Genomic DNA, 21675 nt, shown 5'->3' on the forward strand with positions numbered 1-21675 from the left:
AGCTTTATATAGGGGTCCATTCTTTAAAATCTATGTATTCTCTCACTGGGTGGATTTTTCCATTAATCATGCGGAACACAGGAGTAATCCTTATATCTTTTTACAAAGAATTTGTATGCTTGTCCCTCTGATTGTGGACTGGACGGGTCATTTTACTTAGATAGCCTGACCTTACTTTGCATTAGCTCTCAAGCTAAACAACTTTTAAATTCTCCTGTAACTGAAGAGAAGGTAGCTTGGGCAATTACTTGGAGCCAGCTGGGAAAGGCTCTGGGCTCTGATGGATTTAGGGCCAAGTTTTACAAATTACGTAAGGGAGAGAGTGCTTGGACGTCTGATGTCTGTTTAATGATATGATTGGTGTAAAGGCAATGCCCTCTTTTTAAAATATGGCACAAATTATAGTTCTCTTGAAGCCAGATAAGGATCCCAAGGGTCCTGGTTCATACTAGCCTATTTCTTTGATTAATCAGAAGGCTAAGATGTTTGCGAAAAGCCTTGCTAATCATTTTGCATGGGTCCTTCCTGAAATAATTCATTCATCCCAGATGGGATTTGTTCATCAGCATTTTGCAGTGAAGAATATGAGAATATTTTGGCCTCCTTGGAGGAGGTTGAAAGAGCTCGGAAGCCTTCTCCGCTGATTAGTTTTGATGTGGAGAAGGCTTTTGACCTGTTCATTGGGGGTTTATGTATGCTGTTCTACAAAAGTATTGTATTGATGGCCTGTTTTAGATGCTGTGCATACTTTGTGCATTTGCCAAGGGATCAATTGCTGGTTAATGATTTTGTCATCAGAATTTCTGACAGGTTGAGGTTCTAGACAAGGCTGCCCGCTTCCCCCTTCATTTTGTTTTGTCCCTTGACCCTCTTGAGAGAAATACATGTGAATCCTTAAATTGAGGGAGTGAAATTGGAAGGTTGTGAATTTAAGGCCTGCTGATGATCTATTGATTCATATTAATAATCTGGTTCAATTTCTGCAGATTCTGATGGAAAGGTTTACAGAATATGGTGATTTTTCCAGATATAAATTGAATTAGTTTAAGTCTGAAGCTCTTGCATCAGCCATCACAAATAAGTCATGGTGGGGAGATGCATCCTTTCGATACCTAGGAATTATTCTTTCTCCATTGGTATCTACTATTTATTCTTTGAATATTTCAAGGTTGATGCAACTTAGGCCTAGATGCACAAAAGTCAATCGGTATTACCGACTGTATCAGATTCCCCAACAGCGATCGATGCACAAGGAAGTTTGCATGCAAATGATTTGCATGCAAACACTACCAATTCAATCGCTCAGTGAGCAATCGACACCTGCACAAAACCCTAACAGCAGTGACTGGAAAGAAGTCTACTGTCATTGTTGTTAGGGCTTTTGGTTTTGTTTTTAATGGCACAGATGTGCTGTGTTAAACACAACCTTTTAAGATATGGGGCAGGGGGGCCTGGAGGGGGAGTGGGCACCTTCATGTCAGGCAGGAGTGGACATCCCTCCTGCCTTTTTTTTGGGGGGGGAGGAGGGAGTGGGCATCCCTCCTGCCTTTTTTTAAGAAAGTCCCTGATTGGCTATAATGCCAAGGAAGGGGCCTGAGGCATCTGAACCAATTAGGGCCTTAGACTCCTCCCCATGCATTACATGTTGCACCGGAGAGGAGCCTAAGGCCCAGTGTCGTCGAGGAAAGAGTCTAAGGAAGTTCCTGATTGGCCAAGGGAGGGGCCTGAGGCAATCAGGGCCTTAGGCCCCTCCCCGTGCATCACATGATGCACTGAGGAGAGGGCCTAAGGCTCAGTGTCATTGTCGAGGGAGGAGCAGGAGGTGTTTTGAGTACCTCCTGCTCCCAACTTTAAGGTAAGGGGTAGGGGGGCCTGGAGGGGAAGTGAGTGCCTTCATGGCAGGAGGGAGTGGGCATCCCTCCTGCCTTTTTTTCAGGGGGGGGGATAAATACCCGCTGATCAAGACTGATATTCCTGTTTACATGCAAGAAGATTAGCAAAGGTAAAAACCTAATCTTCCATTTTATGGATACTAGATTTGAATTCTGCTGCCAGTAGAAGCACCACTGCTTTAAATATAATTGTACAGGAAGACATTAATGTTTGGATAGTTAGCTTAAAAGTATCATGCATTTGTCTGATTTCAGCCAGCTGTATCTGTGGGGAATGTCGGTCAGCTTGCAGCAGATCTCATTATTTCCACACTGGACATGACTAAGGTTGGTTACATCTACACTGGTTGCTTGGTATCTATGGTTGGAAATAATCCATATGCAACGAGTGAAGAAAACACACAAGAGCTGAGTATAAATGCAGAAGGTATGTCTGTATGCAGCCTCGGGGTTTTATCAGTATTCTCATCTTCTTGTAATGATTTCATAAAGGTGTATTGCAGCAGTTCTCATCAGCTTGGTGTCAATTTAGTGATCAAAATCCCTACACAGGCCATCTCTTCCCTTACTAACCTCATAAACAAAGTCTTACTATCGGGCCTGTTCTCCACCGAAATGGGACACATTGCCTTATCCCCTCTTCTGAAAAAACCCGATCTTGACCCTTCCTCACCATCGAACTATCGCCCCATAGCAAACATCCCTCTTTTAACAAAACTTCTAGAGACCATAGTCGCCACTCAGCTCTCCTCTTACCTAAAGAGATTCTCCATTCTCCAACACTATCAATACGGATTTAGGCCTAATTTCAGCACCGAGTCCCTTCTAGTTTCCCTAATCTCAAAGGTGCAACAACTACACGCCCGAAACAAATTTGCTGTTCTCCTACAGTTTGATCTCTCCGCGGCTTTCGACGTTGTGCATCACGACATACTAATCTACCAACTTTCCGAGATTGGGATAGACTCTTCTGTCCTAAAGTGGTTCTCAAACTTCCTTCGCGATCGTTCCTACATTGTCAACACAAACGGCTCCAAATCCGCTTCACGGACACCATCCTGTAGTGTTCCACAGGGCTCTCCCCTATCCCCTATTCTCTTCAACATATATATGACCTCCCTGAAGCTCCTTAAACTATCCCCCCTTGAAACAATTTACACATATGCAGACAATATCCTCATCCTCCTCGAAACAGATCCAAACCTTACAAACCTCCAAGAGAACATCACATCATGCATAATGAGACTTCATGCCTGGTCCCTCTCAGTACAGATGAAATTAAATGAATCAAAAACAAAATTACTCTGGCTCGGCCCAAAATTAGCTCACCTGCCCGCCCTCTTCACCCTACCCACAGGCCCTGCTCTACACCTTGAGTTCTCAAGCAAGGTCCTTGGCATCACTATCGACTCCTCCCTTTCCCTCAACGATCACCTGAATTCCCTGGCAAAATCTTGTTTTTTCAACCTCCACATGCTGAGGAAAGTTAGATCCTATTTTCACCAAAAGCATTTCACCGTCCTTGTACAATCCATCATCCTATCCAAACTCGATTAGTGTAACGCCATCTACTTAGGCCTAACGAAAAAAAGTCTTCGCAGACTCCAGCTTATCCAGAACACTGCGGCTAAGCTGATTTTTGCTAAACGCAAATATGACCACGTCTCCCCTCTACTTACCAATCTTCACTGGCTCCCAGTACTTTCCAGAATTCATTTCAAATGCTCCTGCCTGGCTTTCAAGATCATTCACGGCATCCTTCCGCTCCTAATCCCTCTATCCTTCCTCGCCCCGACACCAACTACCACCAGATCTGCCCACAGACATAAACTATCCTTCCCCTCTCTACACGGCATCCTCCACGCAGGTAAACTGGGTAGATCCCTCCTCTCCAAAATCACCGGCCTCTGGAACGACCTCACTGTCCCGCTGCGGAACCTGGACTCCCTCCAACTATTCCGAAAACAATAATAATCTCTTCTCCTGATACATCCCCTCTTTTTATGCTTTGTAAACTCTTTCTCTTCTCTCTTCCCATATTTTTTTAAACTCTAAACCGTGTCGAGCTCCACTTCAGTGGAGAAGATGCGGTATATAAACCTAAGGCTTAGTTTAGTTTAGTTTTGAGAATTTATATCTGCTGTCTATATTTTGCACTATATTCGTCTATTTTTCTATAATTGTTACTGAGGTGACATTGCATATTTTAAAAAGCCATCTGCCTTAACATATGTGCCCTGTCCCTGCCTACCACTAGACCACCAGAGGGGAGGACTGGGTACAAGCCTGGCAGGGAGGGGGGACAGGGTGCAGAGCCTGGCAAGGAGTGTGGGATTGCATGCAGAGCCTGGCAGGGAGAATTTGGTTCAGAATGTTGGGGGTTTTTTTGTTTTCCTCCTCTAAATTTAGGGTGTTTCTTATAAAACATGGTAACACACTGAACTGTTTTCTGCCTGGGCCTTGTGTGGTAGAGCAATTTAACTGAGAGATTTTTCCTATGCATTGCATGCACCAAAAACCTTTGCTGAATTTCCAGCTCATTTGATGTACTTTGTGTGAGGAAGGAAGAGTACCAGTATATGTTTTTTTCCACTGAAAATATTTATTTATGTATTTATTATTATTATTATTTATGTACCACCTATCAATGGAGGTTATCTAAGAGGTTTATATTCAGGTACTCAATCATTGTTCTCTATCTGTCCCAGTGGGCTAACGTACCTGGGGAAATAGAGGATTAAATGATTTGCCCAGGGTCACAAGGAGCAGCGTGGGGCTTGAACTCACAACTTCAGGCCTGATCACTAGGCCACTCCTTCCAGTTGCACAGAGGGTGATGCCATCACTCTATGTGTTGCCTTGGATTTTTTAGAGCCTTCTCTGAAGTAGTGATAAAATACATTGGAGCTGCTTCAGCTTTACTGCATGCTCCAGATTTAGTATTTAGCCCAGAAAGCTGAATGCCAGAAGAGAATAGGGGAAGGAATATGTGGCTGCTGATTCCATAATTTCCATTGTCTGAGAAGAGTACTCGCTTTCTCCGAGGACACCAGTCACACAAATGGGACAACTTAACTAAAAGCTGCCTTACATAAAAATAAAAGAGATGTCCTCAATAAGATCATATGTTTGGGCTGATGTCTAATTAGTACAAAAAAATAAGGGTTTTGTTGGCTAAAAATAATTTTCTTGCTTATCCTTCTTTTGTTTAACAAAGACATCTCTGAATTGTAAAAGTGGGCCTTGGGGTGCTGGAATTGGGCTCTAACTCAGTGAGAGACAATGGCAAATAGACTTCCTAAATTTATAATGCCATTAAGAATGATTGTTGAAATAATAAGTGTGGGATATGAAAGTGTCACAGCTTTGGATATCTCTTCTGATAAGCGTGACCTTAGCTTTACCACTGATGCAGCCACAGCCTTGATGTGCCCTTACAAGCTCAAACTTGTTTGGACATAAGTGAAGGGTACACAATCTGCTGCCCATTCAGAGCATTCTATTCACAACAATCACAGTTTTTATGTGACAGAAACAAAAAGCATTGTGAGATTTCTATGATCAATTGAAAGGTTTGGAGGCATGATGCTGAAAAATATTCTACCAACACTGCAGAAAGCTCTAGAAAACATTGGATCATGGTGACAGCACCCACTTGTGACTGGTGAGTTCCCCCTGTCTTCAGAGGAATGGAATTTCACATTGAATGGGATTACTGTAGCCACAAAACCTGCAATATTTCTTGGCCACTAGATGGCAATAGGAGCACAGTATATAATGTAATGTAATGTAATGTAATTTATTTCTTATATACCGCTACATCCGTTAGGTTCTAAGCGGTTTACAGAAAATATACATTAAGATTAGAAATAAGAAAGGTACTTGAAAAATTCCCTTACTGTCCCGAAGGCTCACAATCTAACTAAAGTACCTGGAGGGTAATAGAGAAGTGACAAGTAGAGTTAGAGGAAAAATAAAATAACAAGACAGCATTGATCTAAATACTTGGAAGGTAGAAGAGAGGAGAGAAAGGAATAGAAGCAGAATGGGTTAGCGTCAGTGATGAAGTGGAGCAAGTAAGTTTAGGAGGAGCGATTGACGTTTCCAGAAAGGGCTTCTTCAGGGAAGAGACTTGGCCGACAGTCCCAGGATGCCTATGTCTCCTCCCCTGAGATGTTCTCCCATCCATGCATTCCCTCCCAGACACACTGCCCGTGCCCCAGCCGCTCCAAGGAGGCTGCCCCAGATGAGGCCCACGGTGAATGCAGGATTCTCTCCTCTGCGGGAAAGCCGCCCGGAGCCGACAGTCGATCTTCTTAGCGGATTGCATGGGGGGAAGAGTTCACACTCTTGGTAGGATCGGGTCTGTGTGCTCTCGGTGGTTGTGGCTGGTCTCGTTGCTGCTTAGGTGTAAAAGCAGTTGATCTCCACTGCTGCTGATATTTAAAAGCAGTATATATAAGTGCACAGTATCTTAGAATCTACATTCTTGATTTATTCATATAACATAATGTAATAGTTTATAATTTAGAACAGAAAATGTTGAAAAATGCCCAAATTACCATTTTTCTACAGTTTGCCTATCATAAGGTCTGGCCCCTCACCTAGTTTAAACACCTGCTGTCTCCATCTCATCCTCTCCCTCACTTTAACGTGAACCTCTTTCCATGTTTGATCTTTCCTACTTTTAAACTCAGTCCCCTAGCTTACTTCCATTTCACCCCCATCTCCCAGTAGGACCTCAAGCTTTATCTTCTTTCCCCACCCAACCGCTAGCTCACTGTCTATCTATGGGGCTTCACTGGACTCCTTTACTTTCTTCAGGCCCATGCATATTAAACACAGCTACAGCTGATCCCTTGTCTTCCACCCTGTGAGAATCAAGTCTGCTCCCTTCTGTCTTTCAGCCTGTGTAAGTCAAACCTGATGCTGCTACCTCCTATCCATGGGACTACATGGACTGCTGTTTATCCCACTTGTCTTTGGCTAGGCAACCATTTTCCTTTCCTGTTCCATATACTGAAGCAGTGAAAATGAAGATTTCTGCTTGGAAAAGTAGCCAAGAAGCAGCCAAGCAAATAATCTTCAAGATTGAAGTTGAAAGGGGACAGATTCAAAACGAATGCTAGGAAGTTCTTCTTTACCCAACGTGTGGTAGACACCTGGAATGTGCTTCCAGAGGGCGTAATAGGGTAGAGTACGGTACTGGGGTTCAAGAAAGGATTGAACAATTTCCTGCTGGAAAAGGGGTTAGAGGGGTATAGATAGAGGATTACTGCACAGGTCCTGGACCTGTTGGGCCGCCGCGTGATCGGACTGCTGGGCACAATGGACCTCAGGTCTGACCCAGCGGAGGCATTGCTTATGTTCTTAGATCCAAACTGGAAGCAACAAAAGGCAGATCAATACAAGATATCCTTCATCAAGAAACAGCAGAGCAGTGAATGTCCATTACCAGAAGTTTATTCACCACAACCACAAGTTGGTTTGCTATGTTGAAAGCTGCTTTGGGCTGAATAGTTGGCACCTTTGAAATACATCTCTTGGTTGCTTATCTTGCACCTGACTCAGCCCTTAGGAGGGCAAAAAATGACCATGTCATGCTTTTTATTATTTTAATTTTTCCTGTGGTAGACTTTCTTCATTGCTATGATGCAGGATTGATCTGCTTTTTGTTGCTGCCTTTGTGGGAAGAGAATACTGTGTAGAATCTGTAGTGCATTTGTGGTGACTAATGGGAGGAAAAAAAAATCATTTACATGCTCATAGAGTACCTAGACAATAATTATTAGTAAGCATTCTCAACCCAAACAGAGTTCAATATAAAACCTATTGGTCACAGACTTTGGGTTGTCAAGTAGCAAGAATTTGGAACTCCCTTGCAGGGGCTGGAGGCGCTTGCGTGCGACTGTGCTCTCTCCAAACCTCCCGGCTCCAGCAGCTTAGGCAGCACCAATGGCAGCAACTGAGTGGTGGACAGTAGCCCCGCTCCGGCCGTTGACCCTCCACAAACCTCCCGGCTCCAGCGGCATAGGCAGCACTATAAACACACTGCTTCACGCCCTTCTACTGCCGATTTCCTCTGCCGCGTCTCTGATGACATCATTGGAGACAGATGCGGCAGAGGAAATCGGCAGTAGAAGGCCGCGAAGCAGCGTGTTTAAAGTGCTGCCTACGCGGCTGGAGCCCCAAGGTTTGTCAGCGGTGGGAGGGTCAGGAGCAGGCCAGATCGAGCAGGACAACAGCAGTAAAAGAAGGGGGAGGGGCCGAACGGAGCAGGTAAGAGAAGGGAAAGGGGGGTGGGGGAAAATGCTGCTACTGCTTCTGCACAGGAAAGGGGGAGGTAGGAGGGAAATGCTGTTGCTGCTGCATAGGGAAGTGGGATGGAAATGCTTCTGCACAGGGAAATGGGGAAAAATGACAGACAGACAGTGGGAGGGAGGGAAACAGAAAGAAAGAAAGACACAGGGGCAGGGAGAGGGACAGAAAGACAGACAAAGAAAGGGGGCCAGAGAGAGAGTCAGCGGGAGAGGGAAAGGGGGCTGCTTTGGGGCGAGGGGTGTGCTTGGGGCAAACAGCTTTGCTCTGGGGGGGAAGACAGAAGGGGCCATGGAGAGACAGGGAGAGGGAAAGGGGGCTGCTTTGGGGGGAGGGGTGTGCTGGGGGGAGACAGAAGGGGCCATGGAGAGATAGGGAAAGGAGGCTGCTTTGGGGGGAGGTGTGCTGGGGACAGACAGCTTTGCTCTGGGGGGAAGACAGAAGAGGGCCATGGAGAGACATTTGGGGGGGAGGTGGGTGCTGGGGGCAGACAGCTTTGCTCAGGGGGAGGGGGGAGACAGAAGGATACAGACAGCGGCCAAGGAGAGAGAGATAAAGAAACACAGACAGACAGACACATCTATTCTAGCACCCGTTAATGTAACGGGCTTAAAGACTAGTAAATAAATAAATAAACAAACTTTTACAACCAATCGTCCATCAGATCTCCGGTTCTGTTAACTGTTGCACTTAGGTTTTGGCATCTCCTACTGAATCAAAAACTTTCCATACTCCATTGGCTTAGATCTTGAGAATCGCCGGATAAAGGAAAAAAAATTGCTTTTTCTCATCAAGAGCTGCACACAATGGATGAAACTGTGGTCAGTGCTCCTGTAATGTTGGCGAATTATCTTGAAAGATTTTCAGTGAGTTACCATCTTAGGATAAAGACTCCTTTTTCAGTCAGTATGACTGCAACAGTCTACTTTGTGGACATAGTTGTGTATTTTTATGACAATTTGAGGCCTCTACCAGTCTTCGCCTTGCTAACCCACCCGATACGCCCTTTCTAGGCAGAAGAGAGCCATGCCATCTGCAGGGAAAGTTTTTTGGGTTTTTTTAATGAGCCACTGCTCTAATAGAGATCCCAGCTTGTGTTCTGCCAATTGCTCTGGGAGGCCAATCAGGTGGAAGGACCCCTCCTAGATCTGTTTTCCAGGTCATCAAATTTAGCTGCATAGTCTCCAAACTGTGCCTCCAAATGCTCTATTCTCGCTAAGACCATATGAGTGGAATCTTCCACCGAGGACACTGGTTTCTAGCTCCCCTGTTCTACCAGCCATCTCCATGAGCAACTCTTCCAGATGAGTAATTTGACCAGACAATCACTCCATTTGTGGATCGCGTGCTCGCTGAACCACTGAGGTTAGCTGTTGAAGCTGCCCTTCTGTAAATTCCAAAGGCACCAAGGCCTGGTCTGCCATTTTCTCATCTGGCCCTCAGGTTTGTCCTTCTCCTTTTTTGTGCTTTTGCTGGCCATAGCACCACCTGATTTTGGATATACTGTATATCTGTCCATATACTAGTCTTAGCAATGCAACATAAGAATAGCCTTTCTGAGTCAGACCAATGGTTCATCAAGCCCAGTAGCCCATTCTCATAGTGGCCAATCCAGGTCCCTAATACCTGGCCAAAATCCAAGGAGTAGCAACATTCTATGCTACCGATCCAGGGCAAGCATGAGTGAAAAAATATGTCCTCCTATTAGTTTTAAAAGTATTTCCCTGTAACCTCATCAAGTGTCCCCTAGTCTTTGTAATTTTTGACAGAGTGAAAAATCGATCCACTTGTACCTGTTCTACTCCACTCAAGATTTTGTAGACTTCAATCATATCTCCCCTCAGCCGTCTCTTTTCCAAGCTGAAGAGCTCTAACCTTTTTAGTCTTTCCTCATACAAGAGGAATTCCATCCCCTCTATCATCTTGGTCGCTCTTCTTTAAACCTTTTCTAGTGCCACTATATCTTTCTTGAGATAAGGAGACCAGAATTGAACGCAATATTCCAGGTGAGGTCGCACCATGGAGTGATACAGGGGCATTATTTATTTAACAATTTATATACCGCATAAAACTATACGGTTTACACATTGGTTGCATACATATTATCCTAGTCGCCCTTTAGTCGCTAAACATATGATACAAACAATAAACAAACAAAAATTTCCCATCCCTCCAGAGAAAAATAATTCAATATCAAAAGCAAATCTTATCAGATCATAAATCAATAGAAACCTTATCAAATCATAATTTCAACAATTAAGATGCAGAAAAGCATTTAATAATAAATTCAAGGCAAAAATATTCTATAACACTGTATCTTAAAACTGAAGAGATTACTGAAATATTAGCATAGGTAGGCATTGACAAAAAGCTGCGTTAACATTTTCTTAAAATTGATTTTCCCCGCACAGAAGTGCAGAATGCCAGGCAGGGCATTCCAAAGTTTCACACTGGCGACAGACATCATTGATGCTCCAACCCTGACATGCACAATAGACATCTGGCCCTCCATACTCAATTTCATTGTATTTTCAGATCTTAACCTGTTAACCTTGCCTTTTTAAATAATTCCTAGCATCCTGTTTGCTTTTTTTGTCCACCGCCACACATTGGGCGAAGGTTTCATCGTATTGTCTACAATGACATCCAGATTTTCTTGGATGCTAACCCCCAAGGTGGACCCTAGCATCTGGTAACTGTGATTTGGGTTATTCTTCCCAATGTGCATTACTTTACATTTGTCCACATTAAATTTCATCTGCCATTTGGACGCCCAGTCCTCCAATTTCCTAAGGTGTGCCTGCAATTTTTCACAATCCGTATGCGTTTTAACAACTTTGAACAGTTTAGTGTCAACATTGTCGCTGAAAATTATGAGGTTCTAAACTAAAAAATAAACAAAGTCAGTGCAGGGTCCCAAGAGCAGCAAGGAAACACATCCTCACTGCATCATGTGATTCCCCTGTAAGCATCTTTATAGAATCAAGGCCATACCAACCACTTTCTAGTTCGTAGATGAATTTTATCCATTTTTGTCTAACGTGGACACATATGCATGTAGATCAGTGCTTATTAACCCCATTCATGACACCCCCCACCCCAATCCTACCCTGGTGGCATGGATTAATGATGTCCTGTGGAGGATTCACCCATGTCATGATCCCAAATGTAGATTTAGTAACCCCGAGGTTTTGTCCCAACCTGCTCATGTGTGATTTCTGCATCTTGGGCTGTATTTTATAAAGTTAAGTAGGCACCCTTATCTCTATAAAATTGGTTTCCAGTAAGGTGCCTGGAAAGAGTTTAACTATGCATCGCCTTCTAAAATTACCCAATTAATGGTTACAGAGCCATGTTACACTGTATGTGCCGTTAATGCATACATTTCCTACCAGTAAATGTGAGGAATCTGACTGCTTTCCCATGGGGCTGTCCATTGTTTATAGAGACGCTGCATACACAGTCTTATTCATCATAGACACAGAAAGTGAGAAAAGCCTCAGTGAATCAGCCTCATGGCTTTTGTTCACTGAATCTGCTCCTGTTTCCAGTTTCCTTTGTACGTGTTTCCTCCTTGTTCTTGGAAGTGAGTCGGGCCTATACCTCCGTCATAGTGTCCCTTTCCAGTTTCTCTGTCAGCTTATTGCATCTTATGTTCATTCTTTTGCTTCCTCATGATTCACATGTTCAGTCATCTGCATTCTCTTCGCTACTATTTTTAGTTCTTCCAAGGCTGGAGGTAATCTGCATTTTGGGGGTTTGTCAAGTCAGAATAGATTTCTGCTTTTACAAGGTTATGAGCAGCTTTCTCATTTGGCTGTTTGGATTTAAATTTCTGATTTATTACTTGCAATTTCCAAATCCAAGATCAAGGCAAGTTAGATTCATGTGTACAGGGTGAGACAAAAGGGAGTATCTCTCTACAGTTTTTGTTTTTTTTGCGGTTTTATCAGCAACACTTTGAATTTCAATGAGAAATTTTTACATACTTATTTAGTCATCATACTTGCATATTACTATTAAACAACATTTAATTATCTTAAGCTATGTCGATGTTACTGACATTTTTGTGTTACTATCTAGCAATTTTTGTCCTTTAAAAATGTTTGAGCTAAAACACAGAAAACATAATTCAAATGATACAGTTAATAGTGTGTCAGTTTTGCAGTCACTGTAAATGCTCAAAGTGTCCAAACCTAGCTTTAACAAAGGCCTTCAGTCACTTAGGGAAGTTCTTAACAGCCATGTTGATCGGTCCCTGTAGCACGTTGTCCCAGATCATCTACAGCGGGTTCTTGAGATGAACAATTGTTTGCGGCTTTAGTGTAGTTTGTGATGGGCCTCCAACATTGCTCCCTAGACAAAAGTTTTTGGGCTAGATTCACTAAACTCACCGATCATGTCCCGACCAGTTTTGCGAGCGTTCCCGGACCCGATTCACAAACCTTCTGGCCAATCAATCTCCCACCCGATCCGCCCATGCAAATGAGGAGAAATGACATGCATAAGTAGGAAGGCAGCGATTCACTAAGCAGAAGAAGAAACACTGATTGGGTTTGCCAATCCGAAATGAAACGACTGCTGAGGACCAGTCGCTACTGTCCTTGCCGACTCTCCTGTTCTCTGCCGCCCTGAAATCCCAGTATCAAAATAAAAAATAAAACCATCAAAATAAAAAAAATAAAACTGTACATATGCATCTCCCTTTTTATATATTGTGCAAAAAGTACAGTGCGAGCCTGTGGTTTTAACCCGCAGGTTTAAATCGGGGCTGTTCCGTGTTCTGGCTGCAAAACGTGTTCTGTTCCATTCTGGCTGCACAAACTGAAATGATTCCTGAAATGTCCACTCGTGGGGCCAGCGAGTAAACTGCAGCCACCCCTCCCCCTTTGTTTTGACCTCGCTTGTGCGGAGAGCAAATGCATGCGCATCTACAGCCAACCAGGATGGTCTGCGCATGCGTCGCGATCGCTGTGCAGCGATCTGTGGGATTAAGGTGGGGGGGGTGTCCGATCAGATAATTTGCATGAGGACTCTGTAGTAAATTGGTCACCTGGCAGAACTCGCCTAACAACGATCCGGACTGGTGAGTTTAGTGAATCTAGGCCTATGTCACTGTGATGTCATTAACAGTAAGTTAATACCCTGTTTGGGGGTTTTGTTTTTTCAAATAATGATAGTTTACAGCAAACATTTTTGAACATGCACAAATTGCCAAGTGATCATGCTAAAAAGTTGTAACTTTGCCATGTTTAAAGATAATGCCGTTCCATGTGGAAGATAATTGTAGATATTTATTTATTTATTCATTCAATTTTCTATACCATTCTCCCAGGGGAGCTCGGAACGGTTTACATGAATTTATTCAGGTACTCAAGCATGTTTCCCTGTCTGTCCTGGTGGGATCACAATTTATCTAATGTACCTGGGGCAATGGGGGGATTAAGTGACTTGCCCAGGGTCACAAGGAGCAGTATGGTTTTGAACCCACAAACTCAGGGTGCTGAAGCTGTAGCTTTGACCACTGCGCCACCTAGCAGTTGATGAGAAAATAGCAAAAAACTAGGGGATTTTGTGTTGTTGTTTTTTTAATTTTTTTGCCTCATCCTGTATATCTCTGTCCACAGGGGCAGTTTGGAAGCCAACAGTTAGGAGAGAGTTCACTTCTGTCTCTCAATCAATGTGACCAACGTTTTGTTAACTCAACTTATTCTTTTCACTTCTCTTTTTCTTCTAGTGTATTCCTTGGCTGCGAGGAAGCTGACAGTTGTCCAGATCAGGTCACCTTTTATAAAGGTAGGCACAATACATAGGAATACTCTATCCCTGTCCCTCCTGAGTTATCAGTTCAAGTTGGACACATGGCAGACCTCTGTAAAATAGTCCCAGTAAACTATCCATTGGACAGATATTAATGCTTTTCCATAGTGGGCTATATTTTTTTTTTATTTATAATACTGGAGTTATCCATATGAGCAGAGCGGTTGAAAATGGAATCAGTACAGTCTCCTGCAGTGCGAGATGGTTTGCAGTTGGATGTCCTAGGGCACCTGTATTGTGTAGAATGATGGCGTGCTGGCAGACAAAACAATACACTTGCCACTGATTCAGTGCAAGAGAAGGCAGCCATGCTTTTGCTCTCATTCTAGAGATAGTTAAAACTTTTGGTTTTCAAACACACAAGTGGCAGATAAGCAAAATAGCACATCAAGAAGCAGATCACCCAGTGTCGAAGTACGCAGTTTATTAAATCAAGCACCTGACATGACCACATTTCATCCTAAGGCTGCATCAGGAGTTAGAGCTGCAGTATAACCATTAAAATTAGTTACAAACATACAAATCATATTAAAAAGCAATCATATAAATCAGGGGTGTCCAACCTTTTGGCTTCCCTGGACCGCATTGGCCGAAAAAAGTGTTTCTGGGGCCGCACGTATGCGCAAACGCTGCAGCAAGACAGAGGAGGGAGCCGGCAAGACGGTAAACACCCAGGGGCAGCAGAGGAAAACACTGCATCGCCCTCGACCGGGGCCGCACAAAATACTTCACGGGGCCGCATGCACAGGTTGGACACCCCTGATATAAATGGAGACTAACCCCCCCTCTTTTACTAAGGCGCGATAGCCTATTTAGCGCGTGGTAAATATTAGCACGCGCTAAACGCTGACGCAGGGGTAGAGAACTCTGGTCCTCGAGAGCCGTATTCCAGTCGGGTTTTCAGGATTTCCCCAATGAATATGCATGAGATTTATTTTCATGCACTGCTTTCAATGCATATTCATTGGGGAAATCCTGAAAACCTGACTGGAATACGGCTCTCAAGGACCGGAGTTCCCTACCCCTGCGCTAACCCGTCCATAGAATATAATGGACGCGTGCCCCTAAATTAATAATATGCATTTAAAATTAATCACAAGCAATTCTCTCTCTCAAAGAATAGCCGGGTGCATGCAAATGATTTTTCAAGTAAGCAATAAGTTCTAAAATCCAACAATTTTTGATCCCAGTATTAGCAATGCATTTCTGTATAAGCACAAAAAAAAAACCTCACACATATGGTAACTGATTTAATTTAGTATAATTTTTTTATACTTTAGTTTTGTTTGAAAGTTGGGTCAGATCAGTATTTTTGTGAGCAACTATGTGAAGTGTATGAGCGATTACTCATGTGCTCTGCTTCAAGGTAGCATAGATCACAAGGATACAAATCCCATTCAGTCTGAATCATAAGAAACTTAAGAAACATGCTTAATGTGTTCAGGCAAGGGAGACTATTTAGGCTGTGGCAAGTGCTGGGGGGAAGGCAGTGCTGGGGTGGGATGCGTGGAAGTGTACTTTGTGAGCGTGCAGGATTGGGGAAGTTAAGTGAGGTTGGGGTAGACAGAGTAAGCTTTCAAGTGTACTGTAGAGGTGGGGGTAAGGGTGTGCAGAAAGAAGGTGATGTGAGATATCTGCCTGAGAAGAAGAAAGAAAAAAAGAGGTTTTGTGCATGTAGGGAAGGGGAAAGAGAAGGCAGGATGAGATTGTGCTGGGGGAAATGAAATGGAGACAGATTGGGGTCTTGCTGAGAGCTAGAGATGGAAGAGGTGAGGAGAAAGAACGGCGGTTAGCAATGAACAAGAACAATGAACAAGAGAGTGAATTTAGGAAGGAAAAGATAGGAGTTGAGGATGTTGGGCCTGGGGAGGAGTTGAGCCACAATGAGTGAATTCTATACAAAAAAAAAGTTACATATAAATTATGCAGAAATTTAAAATATTATGCCTGGAGGTCACCTGATGCTGTGGGATGAAGCAACAGCTAAAGCGCTGAGTTCCTTTCTGCAACTTATCTTGCTCCCTGGTACATTTGGTTGATCTCTTACATGCGGATACTAATAAGCTCCCTGTGCGTTTAAGATATTCTGTGTTATCTTCACTGCAGAGGGTGTGGCACATACTATTGTCATTGCGGATGCTGTAGGCTATATGTAGTTACCTTCTTCCTATTTTGAGGAATTTGGATTTTGCCCGGGTTTGGATTCTAATTGTTGGGCCAAAAAAAGTGTGTGTTATTTCAATGATTTACTCACAGACAATGGAAAACTCCACTCATTTGAATACTTGTTTCTACAGATTTAGGTTTCTGATACTAAAAAATTTGCATATATGCATCTGGCCCTTTACGTTGGATCCATTGGACTAGAGGTTTTCTTTTTGTAAGGGCAAATAGGAAGTTTGGAGTTTTTTTAATGCAACCTCTCCAGATCCAATGTCATTGTCAAGTCTGACAAAAAATTTGGAAGATCTCCTTCCATCTCTAAACTATGTTGACCTAGCCAGAAAATGGGAGTTGGATCTGGGAGTTTCAACGAGCTCACAAAATATTTTATCAGTATTTAAGCAGACACCTGTGTTGGTGACTAGTGCAGCTTTACAGAATGTTATTACACTATGTAACAAAATTTTATTTATTTTTTTTTTTTGTTCCTAGGTAATAAGGGCTGAATTCTGTAATTGGCGACTAAAAAAAATAGGCACCTAAAGTTAGGCACCTATTGCAATGCAGTTACACTTAGGCGCCCATTACAGAATCATGCTTAGTGGTGCTTATCTTAAAAAACTTAGGTGCCTGTAATATAGGCCAGGATTTTAAAGGCCTATGTTATAGGCACCTAAGTCCTTTAGCGGTTCCTAAGTCTTTCTCGACCTATAAACACGCCTACTTTGGTGTTAGGCACCATGATCAGGCTTCTGTCTTTTGTAGAATCATACCTATATCTCCTAATTAATTTTTATTTTTTCCAATTATAAGCTTGTTAAAACTCATAATTGAAGCCAATTTACTAATTAAGTTAGGCATCTCATAGAATTTCCCTAAGTGTTCTTTCTTAATTGCCCTATGCCACAAAAATATGGAAAATGGCTATCATTTCCCTCACTAAGTCAAAAATAATAAGAGGTGAGGAGAATGCTCTCAAAAATATGCAGAAGTGAGAGGTCAAAATCAATGACGAAAATATAACCAAGACATTTCAATATACGAGTCAAATAGTGAAACTTAAATATGAATGTTGAAAATGTAAAATAATGCAATTTTTCACATACACTCAGATTTGTGTAATCTGACCAAGAGTCGTGGCTCCTATAGCCGAACCCACCGTCCCATCACTGTGTATGACTTTGATATGCGAAATAGTGAGTGAGGCTGGGTGCTCTATTGATTATTAACTTTGTTCTCAATGGCAATAAGAGGAAAAACCACTCCACTTAGCTTTAAGATGTGTTAGCAGGTCCCGACATGGACCATGTTTCGAGGGTCTGTTTCAAGGAACCCAAAGGAGAAATGCAAAACTTCAAATGTCAGAGAAATAGTTGCTATGTGATTCGGACAACAACTTGTGTTCATAAGTTGAAATGGTCTAATGAACAATTAGAAGAGACCGTTTCAACTTATGAACACAAGTTGTTGTCCGAATCACATAGCAACTATTTATCTGGCATGATGGGTGAAGGTGAAAAAGATGGGCTCTATTTCTGCCACAATGTGACCAGTCTGTTTGAGGCAATTGGAATCGCCTGTAACCCAAAAGAGTGGCGTCTCTTCATTGACAGCTCATCCATGAACATCAAAGCCATGCTGCTCTATAATGGGAAAAAGTACCTATCTCTCCCAGTGCCTCACTCAGTGCACCTCAAAGAGGATTACAACAGTACCAAGACCTTATTAGGTGCCTTGAAGTATGATTACGGCTTGGAGGCTTCAAAATGGTGACATTCCTAATGGGTTTCCTAGGCGCTTTTACCAAGTTTCCTTGCTATCTCTGCCTTTGTGACAGCAAGGACACAAAAGCACATGACCAAAGGCAGGACTGGCTACAGCAGACAGAGTTCTCTGGGGGAATTAATAACATCAAATGGGAACCACTTGTGGACCCCCAGAAGGTGCTGATGCCACGACTGCATATCAAATTGGGCCTAATTACACAATTTGTCAGAGCTCTAGATAAGGAGTTGGCAGCTTTCAAGACATCTTCTGTCTGAGACAAAAGTCAAAGTTGATGTCTTCATCAGACCACAGATAAAGAATCTAATCTATAATTTGTAGATTGCACTGTGCCTATATAGGTTCAAGGTGATTTACAAAGTTAACATGTAAAGGGTCCTTACAATCTCCGTAGCTAGCAATTACATGCTATTTAAGGTAGAACAAATTATATAGTACAGTCAGCAATACAAGGCAGAAATAGATTAAACGGCATTGAACAGATATTCAGTTTGGTCTGAATGCACATTTCAAGGTAATATTTGAGTGATTGATTACAGCAGTTTTTGGTGTAGAAATGTGTTCATCTTTCTTCTGAATTTTAAGTAATAGGGTTCTTTTGTTGTGTCTGGCGGCAGATTGTTCCAAATTTTGATGGCGATGTAGGTGAACAAAGAGTTGAATATGCATTTGTACTTGATTTCTTATGGTGAGGGGAGGATCATCTTGGCGGTGCAGGATAATCTGGTAGATGTGAAGCGGAGCTCTGAGAACAGAAGACTTAGTGCCTCCGGTACATTAGTGGATGGGTGGTATACAAGAATAAAGTTATTATTATTATTGTAATTCAGGATAATTTGAGGAAATACGGGAGGTTAATGCAATTTATGACAATATTCCATAACTGTGTCAAATTTCTTGAGCCTGAAGATCAGTCTGATTGGTGTGTTCTAAATAAGTTGTAATCTGTGTAGTTGTTTGGTGCTTAGACCTGTGTATAATGAATTGCAGTTGTCAAGTTGAGATAGGATGATCAGTTGAACTAAGGTGGCAAAGTGATGTTCGTAAAACAAGGGTCTGATGAATTGTAAACTTTTAATGCTGTAAATAGTTTTCTTCAGTAGGTTAGAAATTTGGGGTCTGTAAGAAAACATTGAGTCAAGGATGACCCCAGGTATCTTAGATGTTTTATGTGCAATGAGGTTAGTTCCGCAAGGTAAAATTATTGAGTTGGGAACTGACTGCTGGGTGATATAAAACCAGAGTACTTTGGTTTTGGTGGTGGTTAGCTTAAGTTTATTAGCCCAATTGGAAATGTTGTCTATTCCTGCTGATATTATATCTGAGACATTCAGACAGCCTGGTTTCAGCTGTATGAATAAGAAGATGTCTTCTGCGTAGGTGAGAAGATTCTGGAGTGCAAGGAATTTCATAAGAAGCTAACTAGGAAGGAGAAAGCAACTAGAAACAGATTTGTCCCTATTGGTCAGGGTTTCCTGGGCAATCACAAGGCTGAAAAGTACATGAAGTGGGTTGAGAATCTGGTGAAGAATTACAGTAAAATGGACTGTAGGATGTCTCTCAAAGTCCATGTCCTTGATGCAAGTAGATCGATTGTTTTACTCTGTCAAAAATTACAAGAACTATGGGACACTCGATGAAGTTACAAGGAAATACTTTTAAAACCAATAGGAGGAAATATTTTTTCACTCAGAGAATAGTTAAGCTCTGGGAATGCGTTGTCAGAGGTTGTGGTAAGAGCAGTTAACATAGCTAGTTCTAAGAAAGGTTTGGACAATTTCCCGGAGGAAAAGTCCATAGTCTGTTATTGGGATAAACATGGGGGAAGCCACTGCTTGCTCTGGATCAGTAGCATGGAATGTTGCTACTATTTGGGGTTTTGCCAGGTATTAGTGACCTGGATTGGCCACCGTGAGTACGGGCTACTGGGCTTGATGAACCATTGGTCTGACTCAGTAAGGCTATTCTTATGTTCTTATGGGAGCATACTCTGAGGAACAAGGTGAGCATTTACACCAGGATAAACTGGACTTCGAATGCCACTACCAAGAACAATATTATGAGTTCATGATGGGAGACCACATATGGGGGCTGATTCATGAAAGTGACTTACAATATAATTGCAAATCTCATTAAAAAAAACCCTACTCACTTTTAAATCTTCTGTGGTCATCTTTGACTTCAATATAAATTCATATTAATTGTGATTCATATATTGCTTTTTTATGACTTTTTATACGAATAAAAAGGTGAAAATTTAGAGCTCCTTTTACGAAGGTGCGCTAGGGTTTTTAGCGCACACATAAAATTAGCGCGCAATAGCTGAAAATCTACTGCCTAAAAAGGAGGCGGTAGTGGCTAGCGCGCTCAGGAATTTAACGCGCGCTATTGCATGCGTTAAGGCCCTAGCATATCTTTGTAAAAGGAGCCCTTGGTGTTTTCACATTTTAAATATGTAAATTGCAAAATTGACTATCCTGGTCACAAAAGCAGTTTTATGGAAATAACAGACATTTTCTATACTTTTTAGGCATGAGCAATTAGGAAATTTTACTTACTGCTCAAGAACAAAAATTGCATTGCAAAGTGTTATTATTGAACTGTATATAAAGCATATTTTTCTAAACAACAGGCTTGTAGGGCAGCTTATGTTCCTTCTGCTCTGTCTTAAATCTGCTAAATAGAAAGGATGTTTTCTTATGCATCATGGTCCTGTCCAAAGACACAGCATTTTTGGAGAGGTATATACCATTACTTGGAGACTCTGCTGCAGCGAACTATTCCCTTTTCCCCTGGGGCCTTTTTGATCTGGTCATAAATTTTGTGTATCACTATAAAGGATCTCACATGCTGTTGAGCAAAGCTTGTATTGTGGGGAAGAGATATCTCCTACAATGTTGGACATCGACAACTGCTCCATCACACTGACTTTGGAGGAATGCTTTTCATGCTCTTATGCTTTTGGAAGTTAGAGAGGCCAGTCTGTCTTAGATGTAGGAAACATTTTTGGAGTGTTTGGGAAGTGTATATATAAACAACGCATAAGGTTAGTAGTGTGCTGGTTTGAATGATCTTCATCTATAATCCTCTTGAATAGTATTGTGACATTGAGGGGGGGAGGTTGGAAGAGAGATTAGGGGGAGGTTGTACATGGAAGGTTATAAGAGTCCAAACCTTCTACGATATCAGGTAACATGAGAACAGGAGGGTGGGATTGATGAGAGGAAGGTAATGGCTACCAAAGCAGCAAAACTAGACAGACAACTCACCAATCTGCTATCTTTGACCACAGACTACAAAACCTTCAAAAAAGAAACAAAAACCCTACTCTTCAAAAAATACATAAAACCTATTTAACACGACCAGATCCGTCTCAAGCTTCACTTACTATACCATCTACTCCTTATCAAATCTAAAATGTTCAAATTACACATTATGTATTAACTAATTTCATAAAGAAAATAGAACTAGAACCAAGACTTCTCAATGAGAAGTCTTGGTTCTAGTTATATTTTTGTCATTGATTTTGACTTCTCACTTTTGCATATTTTTGAGAGCTTTTTCCTCACCTCTTATTATTATTTTTGACAATTCTTATTATTATTCATGACAATTCTTATGTAATTTGCCTTGAACCGCAAGGTAATGGCGGAATAGAAATCACTAATGTAATGTAATGTAGACAGGGAGGTTGAGA

General features: G+C 42.1%; 1 protein-coding gene across 4 annotated transcripts in view; it reads left to right on the plus strand.

Moving 5' to 3' along the window:
- The window catches only part of PSMG2 (proteasome assembly chaperone 2), a 71222-nt gene that overhangs the window by 17726 nt on the left and 31821 nt on the right, over positions 1 to 21675 (plus strand). For all 4 annotated transcript variants that reach the window (XM_033934127.1, XM_033934126.1, XM_033934128.1 and 1 more), the window contains exons 2-3: positions 2148 to 2319; positions 13948 to 14006. In XM_033934127.1, the coding sequence (XP_033790018.1) occupies positions 2211 to 2319; positions 13948 to 14006 (168 nt within the window). In that variant the 5' untranslated portion in view covers positions 2148 to 2210. The remainder of the gene's footprint in view (positions 1 to 2147; positions 2320 to 13947; positions 14007 to 21675) is intronic.

This window comes from Geotrypetes seraphini, chromosome 2, assembly GCF_902459505.1.
Source record: "Geotrypetes seraphini chromosome 2, aGeoSer1.1, whole genome shotgun sequence".
Lineage (NCBI taxonomy): Eukaryota > Metazoa > Chordata > Amphibia > Gymnophiona > Dermophiidae > Geotrypetes > Geotrypetes seraphini.